At 41.8% G+C, this 11,114-nt stretch overlaps 1 protein-coding gene across 1 annotated transcript in view; it reads left to right on the top strand.

The window, feature by feature from the left end:
* SLC17A8 (solute carrier family 17 (vesicular glutamate transporter), member 8) overlaps positions 1–10,754 on the top strand; it is a 29,904-nt gene extending 19,150 nt beyond the window's left edge. The window contains 8 exon segments of the mRNA XM_009882577.1: positions 1,688–1,774; positions 2,685–2,824; positions 4,379–4,528; positions 6,764–6,896; positions 8,170–8,280; positions 9,658–9,785; positions 10,409–10,510; positions 10,512–10,754. Coding sequence (XP_009880879.1) covers positions 1,688–1,774; positions 2,685–2,824; positions 4,379–4,528; positions 6,764–6,896; positions 8,170–8,280; positions 9,658–9,785; positions 10,409–10,510; positions 10,512–10,754 — 1,094 coding nt within the window.
* Positions 10,755–11,114: the final 360 nt, after the last annotated feature.

Here is an 11,114-nt window from a genome sequence, read left to right as displayed (position 1 = left end):
CACTGCTGTAATTTCAAATGCACTGTGTTGGCAGTGAAGGAAGAGACTCTGTCATTTCCCTCTAAGACAGCCTCATCATCTCTATTTGGTGTGTCCCTTCCCATTTGTAACAGGGGAACTGGAACGGTGAGTGGATGTCTAATAACAGTGGAGAAAAATCAGAAACAGTAGGACTTTGAGGAGTAAGCAGTTGGGAAAGGTGGAGGAGAAAATAATGAAAACAAATGCAGGTGGTGGTGGTGTAAAGCCAGCTGAAGATGAATGTCTGTGAGAGAGAATATTCAATAGAAAACGTCAAAGTCAAAGGAAAAAAACAGTCTGTCCATGGGCAGTGTAACTGAAAGGCTAGGAAAACCACAGCACTAAAATACAGCAGAAAGGTTAAAAGGAGGAGTGAAATGAAGAAAAAAGCAGGTTTTCATATTATAGGAATTTTATTTTTAGTACAGATGACTCTAGGATTTGGTCATTATTTAGGTGTTTCCATTTTCTGAAGAAGAGCAGACCAAAAGAGAAGCCCCTCCATCCTCAATGCTCTCTCCTTGAAATCCAATCTTCCGGTAGAGAAAAGATCCATCCTGCAGCCCAGCACCCATTTTAGTGGCTACAGATCAGCAATTCTTGCACTCAAAAGGTGCACAGGAACAGCGGAAAAATTAGGAAACCACATGTTAACCAGGCTCCTTGTTTCTCTGACTGTTTTCTTGCCTGGTGCTTTACTATTGCTGTAGGAAAAATAGATTACACAGAGATGAGGGAAAGGGTCACTGTGAACCATTGCAGAGAAGTATTTTCTAATGAGTAGAGCAGTAATAAATGTTCATTAACAAAGTATGTTATACTCTCAAAACTACAGGTATCTCATTTCCTAGAATAATTCAAAGCAACACTTCTCGCACGCGAAGCCACTGGCACCGTCTTGCACTGAACCTAAATGTGCATCCTGCATGAATTCTCCCTATGGTCTTCATGGAAATGCCTTTCCATGCACTTAAATACTCATCTCTTTCTACAAGTCACTCGGAAATATATTTCAGCAGTATTATGTATTTCCCAATCAGAAACCTTGGCACAGACCACTTTTTTTATCCTTTCCCTGTCAACTTTTGCCTATCTATTCCAGCTGTTTGTTCATGCTGCTGATATGAACTAAACATGGTTAAACAGACTCAGGGTTGGTTGGTCTGAACAACCCCTCCACCAGCAGCACCTGTGGTGTCATGGGATTAGAGCCATGACAAGAGCGTCCCAGCACATCTGCAACCTTCAGGATTTCCCGACACCAGGAAGGCTTCTGAAATTCGGGCCATTAGCTTCTCTGGAGCTCACCTCATATGCCACAGGGTTAGGAGAGATTCCCCACTTCTGTGCATACATTTTATGCCTGCGTGGTGGTTTACCATCAGTTTCCACTTTGCAAATCCCATTTACCTACAGGGCACAGCCCTTCTAGCTGCAAAATGAGATCGGTGATCCCACACCAGTGAGGGCCAGTCCTTCCCACCACCTCAAGCCAAATTTTACAGTTGCCATCCGATTTCCCACTTCCACAAGAAAGCATGGTGCCAATCAGCCAGAGGCGTCCCTCCAGTTCTGCCCCCGTGAGCGCCTGCCTAGATCACCTGCACTGGAGGGTGGGCTCGTCTATCATAGCTGATGTGTTTTCTTAATCCTTTTTTCTCACCAGGGTCTTACGCAGGTGCGGTGGTCGCCATGCCACTGGCAGGTGTGCTGGTACAGTATATAGGATGGTCATCAGTCTTTTATATTTATGGTGAGTTGCTTAACATAAAGCATCTCTGCTACTAGACTGGTACTGCCAGCAGTTTTGTTAAACCAGTATAACAAGTATGGATCAAAGTTGTTTTGGGGAATGAAGATGTTGCAAATGGGTATTCCAATTTATTCCCTACTTATTGCAGCTTCCTAAAGCTTTTATTTTGCAATCATCTGTTGTAAGATGTTTAAAAATTATAATGACCCGGCTACAGCCCATGGTCACCCAGTGACAGGGTTGGATGCAGTTGCAAAGGTTGCTCACTAGCACAAACACTCACATGATAGATGTCCCGGAGTGCACACTAGCAGCAAACGCTACAGCATGTGCTGCTGAAGGGGAGCCAAGTGCCTCTGAAACCTTCTGCCCTGAAACATCTGCCCTATGCTGCCCACCCTGGGTTAAAGCAGTGCCACCTTTACAAAGTGGTCCTGTCACATGGGACCTCATGGCTGATGTGCGGTCCCTCGTGCTTCCCCCCATGGTACGTGACAGAGCTGGCTCAAGCCCAGCCTTGAACATCAGCAACCCACTTAGGATGGGTTCTCTCTGAAGGCACCATAAAATTTGCCATTGCAGTCTGATTGGGAAGTTCTTTTACGCAGATTGTGACCATGTTACAACTGATCTGCTTTTTTTCCTTCCCCAGGTCCCACATAAAGCTTTGCTTCTACCTTTTCTCTGCCCCATGCATGTCACGTAAAACGAGTGACAAAGTGCTCAACCACTTTGCAAGCAGGCATACAATATACAAGGAGTTAGTTATCATATTTTCTTACTTCCCTGGGCATATTTTTGACACAGATTTGGTTTAACTGACTCTCGAAACAAACTTCAGGGTCTGCAGGTACTGAAGTGTGGCTTCATTGGTTTTTAAAACTAAGCTTTGCTTCTCCCGCCTCTCCAGGAATGTTTGGGATTGTTTGGTACGTGTTCTGGCTGCTTCACGCCTACGAGAGCCCCGCTGCACATCCAACAATAACCAACGAAGAAAGGATATATATAGAAACAAGTATCGGAGAAGGAGTCAGCCTAGCTAGTGCAAGTGTAAGTGAAAAAGGCTTTTCTGGTTATAACTTGTGAGCACTTCACACAAGATCAGTGTATGACGGAATGGATACTATTAGCTGCATAAGAGCAGCAGAACTGTTTGCTGTTGATATTAAGGAGCTTTTCCTTTTACAAAAATTGCAGGATCAGGCTTATGCAGCTGGACAAGACCAGTTCAGCAAGAGGAAAAACACATAGCGCTGATCAGCTCACAGTTTATAGGGTCTCCCTAATCGAAGGAGGGGAAGGGGCCAGGGAGAGATCTCCTGCTCTTGAGTGACTATCATGCTAGTTCTAAAAAATATTAATGGAAAGAGCTAAATAAGAAACTGGCTGCAGATGTTAAATGACCCAGCTGCCTTTTAAGCATTTATTAAGGATGATTGAAATTCTGAAAGGTTAAGGACAGAGTTTCTGCCTGGCTCACCCTCACAGCAGGTCAGCTCATTGTTTTAAGCCTTCTTTCCTCTCCCTGAGAGGATCCTGGAAGATCCTGGATGCTTAAAACTAAACCCTTTTTTTTTCTACCAAACTTCTCTCCATTTCCTTAGATAACTCATTTTGCTAGTGGTAAAAAACAACGCTGTTTCTTGATAAACTGTTCCTTCTTGGCTTTTACTGTACAACGTTCTGGAGCAAAAGAATTCCAAACTCTTTCCTCTACATGTTTTGTGTAATAGCCTTGCTGAGAGTATAAAGTACCAGACTCTCCTTTTGGGTGTGCTCCTGAAGTTTGGCTGAAGGCACTCAGGTCTTGGCTGGAGACACACACACTTGTTCCAGGTCATGGTTTTCCCCTTGCTGTACATTGGTTTTACTGCAGAGGACCCTAGTACCACCACCATGTGCTCACACATGACCACAGGCATATGGTTGCGTGTAGAACACAACTATCATTTTTTTTAAAAAGGACATTGTCAATATATATTGCCATAGTTACATATTTCAGCTTCTGATTTGAATTCTAAGTGAATAGGGCTCTGAAGTGTTTTTTGTTCCTGCTGTATGGAGTATTGAGGCATAAATAGAAACTGGAAATGCCAAAAGCAAGTTATAGGAATTAAATGCTCTACCGTAGACCTTTTTTTACTGAATGAAAGGAATTGGGTTGAAGCAGGTAGCTGCCTGTTGCTGTGCTACCACATATTTCTTAGCTTGGATAATCCTTTTTTTCACAATCCTTTCAGTGGAATGTGTCAAACTGCATCATGCCAAAAAGTGGGGAATGGCATGAGGTTTTCTCTAGTTTTCTCTGATTCTGCTATTGATCCTGTTACCCCAATAGCCAGATTCCAGAAGACCTTGTGTAATTTCAGTAAGTAAAGCACTAATAGTACAGTAGTAATCTTAACAATTTTAAGAAAATTTCTCTACTTGTCTTTTGCCACTAATCCAGGAGATATCTTTCACTTGCATTGTCAGTGATTTGCAGTGTAAATTGGGTGCAATGTACTGCTTAGTCCTGATACTAAAGATACTGGGCTCTTTATTCTGCCTTCTGCCTATTCAAGAACGCCTTCAATGTTTTGTTGTTTTTGTTCTTTTCCCTAGAAATTTAGTACTCCCTGGAAGAGATTTTTCACTTCAATGCCAGTCTATGCAATCATTGTGGCAAACTTTTGCAGAAGCTGGACCTTCTATTTGCTCCTTATCAGTCAGCCTGCTTACTTTGAAGAAGTCTTTGGGTTTGCAATAAGCAAGGTAAATGTCTGAGATGAAGCAGTGACCTCACCTAGGAGATGCAGAGTGCTTGAAGATCCCTAGATCTCTCTGGATTCATTACAGTAAATTATTCACAGTAGTTGGGATGACAGGCTTCTGGTTGTCTGATAGAAATAAAAACTTGCTAGCATCAAATTATTAGCAAAAGGAAAGAACTGAAAAGTTGTTTTGGGAAGTTGATTAAGAAAAACAAACATCATGAAAACCACAAGGTAAGTAAGTAGAAATGCACATTTTGTTTAGTGCTGGCAGTTTAGCATTACTTGCCAGGTAATTTTTATCCTCCTCTTCTTTTTATTTATTTATTTATTTATTTCATTACTTTTCATTGACAATGAAGGGTCAAACTCTGTATTGATTGATATTCCCTGCCACTTCATTAAAGCCAGTATTGTTACACTCCCTCTTCAGAGCATGAATGAGGACTTGAACAAAATATTTGTTCCAGAAAAGTTTTCCTTTAAAAAACCTACTTGCTATATTGTAAAATATTTTCAAGCAAGTGTAACCCTGCAAACCCATAACAAAAAACATCATTATTCTGTGTGGTCAGGGAGCACCAGTGTACCCAGGTTCTGCAATGCTGTCATGGTAGCAACGACACTCTGAATGGCCAAGCGCAGCATGGAGATGAAGAACAGGAGTATTAAGACAAAATAGGTTTGCTTATTCTGAATTGCTTTCTAGGTGCTAGAGTTGCACCTCTGTGTACCTCACTAGTTAAAAACTGTAAAACTGACTCAGTGTCAATGTGAGGAGGTTGCACAGCCTAAAAAATAAACTCAGACTTCTCACTAAGTTACTTCTTCAAAGAAAAGCTTCTAGAAGGGGACATGTTGATCACTAAAACTCTGTAGAATAGTCTTTTTGTGTATCTGGAATAAGTACCAGAGCTAACAGTAACAACCCTTTGGCAGAAAACTCACCCAGGGGAAGTCATACTTGACCAACCTGATAAACTTCTAAGATGAAATGACTGGCCTAGTAGACAAAGGGAGAGCAGTGGATATTGTCTACCTAGACTTCAGTGAGGTCTTTGACATCATCTCCCATAAGATGCTCAGACAACCTGTTGATGTATGGGCCAGAAAACTGGCTGAATGGCTGGGTCCAGAGGCTCGTGATCAGTAGTGTGAAGTCTAGCTGGAGGCCAGTAACGAGCAGTGTACCCCAGGGGTCAATACTGGGTCTGATCCTGTTTGACATCTTCATTAATGATCTGGATGACGGTGCAGAGTCTACCCTCAGCAAGTTTGCAGGTGACACAAAACTGGAAGGAGAGGCTGATACACCAGAGGGTTATGCTGCCATCCAGAGGGACCCCGACAGGCTGGAAAAATATGCTGACAGGAACCTCATTAAGTTCAACAAGGGGAAGTGCAAAGTCCTGCACCAGGGGAGGAACAAGCCCATGCACCAATAGATGCTGGAGGGCCATCCAGCTGGAAAACAGCTTTGCAGAAAAGGACCTGCGGGTCCTGGTGGACACCAGGTTGAACATGAGCCAGCAATGTGCCCTTGTAGTAAAGAAAGCAAATGGTATCCTGCGCTGCATTAGGCAAAGTATTGCCAGCAGGTAGAGGAAGGTGATCTATCCCATTTACACAGCACTGATGAGGCCATACCTGGAGTACTGTATCCAGTTCTGGGCTCCCTAGTACAAGAGAGACACGGACATACTGGAGAGAGTCCAATGAAGGTCCTCAAAGATGTTTAAGGAACTGGAGCCTCTCCAGTTCCTATGGGGAAAAGCTGAGAGAGCTGGGACTGTTTAGCCTGGAGAAGAGAAGGCTCAGGAGATCTCATCAATGTATACAAATACCTGAGGGAAGGGTGCAGAGAAGACAGAGACAGGCTCTTCTGAGCAGTGCCCAGTGACAGGACCAGAGGCAATGGGCACATTCTGAAACACAGGAGGTCCCATCTGAACATCAGGAAACACTTTTTTACTCTGAGGGTGACTCAGCAGTTCCACAGGTTGTCAAGGGAGGTTGTAGAGTCCCTATCCTAAGGTCACCCGGGTCTTGGTTACAGGTTCTGTTGGAGGAAAGGTCTGCAATCCTCCCCCACAAAGATCCAGGATAAAAATATGTCCAAGGGGGGTGGGGGAGGAGGGTGGGAGGAAGAGGCGAATAAAAGGTATGGTTCCTATTCTCTTCCACTTAAATCCTGAGGAAGGACATGAGCAGTAAGTACTCATTTGTTGAATTGCAGGTTGGCCTTTTGTCGGCAGTTCCTCACATGGTCATGACAATCATCGTACCCATTGGAGGGCAGCTAGCTGACTTCTTACGGAGCAGGAAGATTTTAACCACTACCACTGTAAGGAAGGTCATGAACTGTGGAGGTACTACTGGATTCTGAAAATACGATATTTCAATGGTGTGCTGCAGTTGATGCAAAGATGGTAGTTTGGGGCATATTTTATTGTAACAGGAGACAAATTAGTCTAGACTGCATTTGCAGCTGGTTAATCTGAAGGATTTAATGGAGAGCTGATGTTAGATGATGTCCTCATGATATAAAACCTTACTCATATGAGCATGGTTTTAAAAAGGGAGGAGGCAAGAAGCCTGGTTAATAATTAAAAGGGCAACAAGGACTGGCCCAGAAGATTAGTGTGATCAAATAGGCCTCATCCTGGAAACTTGTACAAAGTTAACCATGTACCATGGTGCTAGAGAGATCCTTTCCCAGTGGATACAACCGTGCAATAACTGGCCACGTTCCCATGTGCTGCTCCAGCAGAACCCACTGGCAAGTTTACACTGGAAGTTTCAGGTAAAAAAAAGACGTGGGACAGACAGGCTCATTTTCACTCAGCACAAAATAATTTGTTTCCAGTTCAGCCACTGAACTGAAAGATCAATGACATCTACATGTAAGGAAGATACTATATTAGAGCAAGAATTTCAAGCCAGATAGCCTGTGGAGTTGCTCTCCTCTTGTCAGTTCCTCACTTACATTATTTGTGGACTTCACAGGCTGCCTGAAATAGAGATGCCATGCAGCTTGGCTATGCATCTTCACAAAGGATTCTCAGAGTCATTGTGTTTTCAGGGCATATTTTCAGTGCCATTCAAAAAAAAAGAAATAAAATAAACAGAAGGGTTGTAATGTTACATACTAGAAAATGCTAATTTGCAGTAATGGCAGAGACTGGAAGTTCCCTGTGGTAGTCAGGGCAGTCCTATCATGTCGGTGGCACACTTGTCTGAAAAATGCTCTTTCGCTCCATTTGCCAAGAACATCTCAAATCTCTACAACCATGAGAAACTGAAGACAAGAAGTATTTTTCTCCTTTCCCTTTGTGCATTTGTGAATTTTTCAGTGCTTTGCACACTCACTTTCTCATTGTTTCCCTCTACTGCTCAGAGGGTTAATGTCACCAATTGCTTGAGTCACTTGCACAGCAATGAAGAGAAAAAAGTATATTCTCAACCAATAAATATTCAAATATTTCTGTGAATCCACAAAGCTGCCAAGTATGTTCAAGAATAGCTGTAAGATACGAAAGAATTTTGTCTTATTTTAAGGTACTATTCTGGCTAGATCTTATTGGTATCTCTGTGACCAATAGTAATTTGAATGTAATTTGTTCCCATGTGTTTCATTTGAAGGCTTTGGGATGGAAGCAACCTTGCTTTTGGTTGTTGGTTATTCTCATACAAAAGGTGTGGCTATTTCCTTTCTGGTGTTAGCAGTAGGCTTCAGTGGCTTTGCAATTTCAGGTAAGAATTAATCTTATTATTGGTTTTACTATCAGTGATAAAAGTGATGTTATTATCCTCACTGTTGTTACTGTCGTCATTTCTATTCTTCTGTTTGCTCTTAATGTGGCTGCTTATGGGGTATTCCCTATTTCCATATCACAAATAATTCACTTCAGTATCTGTGAGACATGTTGCACTTAGGACATGAAGCTTTGAAAGAACCTGCTCTTTAGTGATTCCAGTTTACATCAGCTTTGTGTTGTTATTTTCTAACATACTTGTACAACGTCAGCCACTTTTTCTTCTTGCATAAATAGTATCCCTAAGAGGCGAGAGAGGGAATTACTCTGGAATTAATAGTTGCTCAAAGGTTATCAGTTGCAACCCTGCTCCCAGCCCTGGCTGCCAGTTTCTGCTTTCTAGGTCAGTCCTCTCTCTGTTGTGTTCTATAACCAGCCCTTCTCCAGAACAGCTTTATCTAACACTTTCACAGGTCTCACCAGTTTCAGACTGACTTTTGTAGCTCCACCACTACCATAGTTATCAAAAAAACCCCTTTTTTTATGACGATGGAAGGCCATCAGCTAGCAGACTGCCAAGAAGATGGATCTATTGAGCAAAATTGACTGGAAAAGTAACTGCTGGTTTTCAGTTGTTTCAGGATTATGCAGATGGGAAGTAGTTTTGTTATTCAGTTATAAGGCGTTTGCGCAACAGGTCATTTCAATCAATCAATTTTTATTGCAGAATTTTCCCAGTACTCAGCTTTTTATTGTATTTAATCCCATGGACTTGATATTCATCATTCTTTCTTGTCATCATCCACAGCTCATATCACTAATTTTCATTACCTAAAGCAAGATAATTATCTGAGCTGATTTTTACTATTTGTTTTGTTAATAAAATATGTATCCAGAAGATAGTAAGGGTAATTATTTTTCCTACTCGTTTATATTGTGTTTTTTTATCATGTTGTTGAACTGCTACTTAAAGTACTGGAAAACACGTATTAAAAACCACTACTAACTAAACCAAAAGATATCAGACATTTGACAAACAAGAGGCATTCATTCCTTGATTAAAAATGTTTGCTGGGTGCATTGTTTCAGTATGGGAATATGGGAAGCACAGATACTTTAAGCAAGGCCAAACCAAAACTATATTTTTTATACAACATGATCTCTATAGGTGGAGAAAAAAGGGGTTTTCAAAGAGAATAAAGAGTTGCAACGTATCTTCCATCTTTATTACCAAGAAAATACTACCTTTCTTTCTCATATATATGGTAATGGGGTTTCCTACCTTTTTCAGGCTTCGTTAGCCAGAAGGGCTGTAGCCCTGTTGGCCTGGTAGCACAAAGCTGTATAGTTGACTGTTGTCTCTTATATATTGTAGGATTCAACGTGAATCACCTGGACATAGCCCCACGTTATGCCAGCATTCTGATGGGGATCTCCAACGGCGTGGGGACACTGTCGGGCATGGTGTGCCCACTCATTGTTGGTGCAATGACAAAACATAAGGTAACATTTCTCCATGTTTTCTAGGAAAAGGATTAGGAAAGGCAACAAAAGACATTTTGAAGTTTCCTGGGAATTTCATTTTATCATTGACCACTGCAGCTGTTTTCTGTTGTTGTTTGTTTTAAGCATTCACTTCTATAATATCACGGGGACCAGATTCTCAGCTATTACAAACTAATTATGCGAGTAAGGAGATGTTATTTTATACCACCTGAGGCTGGGTCGCTGCAGAATTTCCATAACACTGGGTAATGCTTATAGGACTTGGGAAACTCCTCCAAAATGCAACCCTGGTAGGGTTCCTAAGCAATCACTGATCTACAATAAGCTTAAGACAGTTGTTAGAGAAATCCCTGCATTTCCAACTCCATGAATATTTCACATGCAAGAGAGAAACTTCACTGTGAGGAAAAAAAAAATAAAAATCCCTTGTTTTATTTTATTAGCCATTGCTATGAAAAAAAATAATCTTCCCAATGACTCCAATAAATTGTTCTATCTGTAACATCAGATATCAAACAGTGGTCATGGTCATTGTTTAATATGTACTAATTGATGGTCTAATTCAGAGATTAGTATTTCTTTTTACTGTGAACTTAATGAGTCCTGCACCATTCTTTCAGACCCGGGAAGAATGGCAAAACGTCTTTCTGATCGCAGCCCTGGTGCATTACAGTGGAGTGATATTCTACGCTATCTTTGCCTCTGGGGAGAAGCAGGTTTTTGGAATGGGCTGACCCTGAAAACCTCAATGAAGAGAAATGTGGCATAATTGATCAGGATGAACTAGCTGAAGAAACAGAGATGAACAATGAAACTTTTGTAAGTCCAAAGAAAATGTATGGTGCTACCAGTCAAAACAGTGAAGTACAGAGAAGGGAATGGAGAAAGCAAAAGCAAATAACTCAAGACATGGAAGAACAGACTTCTTACCATTGTGAAAATGGAAATTTTCAAGATTTGTCATAATACTTGAAATTGTAAGGTTTGTATAGCAGCTACTCCCATCCCCCCTTCTGCCTAGCTGCCCCAAATAATCTGGTATCCATATTTATTTTCTTATTCCATTGTGTAACATCTGGCCATGTGGCTAGACCTGAGGGGTGGTAGCTCCCTTCTAATAGTATGGAAGAAGGTTAACAACAATGGGACTGCAGAAATGATACCAAATACTTGCTCAGCCATCGTATCCCCTTGGGAGGAGCTCCTGCACCCGTTAGGAGATGACCAGCCATGGCATGGCTCCTGCCTGGTGCAAGCCTATGACTGTAGGAGCAAGGAGTGCCCTCATCTTTTTGCCTGAAGAGAGGAAGGACAAGGTTGTACCAG

Source organism: Charadrius vociferus, unplaced genomic scaffold (assembly GCF_000708025.1).
Source record: "Charadrius vociferus isolate BGI_N301 unplaced genomic scaffold, ASM70802v2 scaffold72, whole genome shotgun sequence".
NCBI lineage: Eukaryota > Metazoa > Chordata > Aves > Charadriiformes > Charadriidae > Charadrius > Charadrius vociferus.
This window is presented reverse-complemented; position numbering and strand designations above follow the sequence as displayed.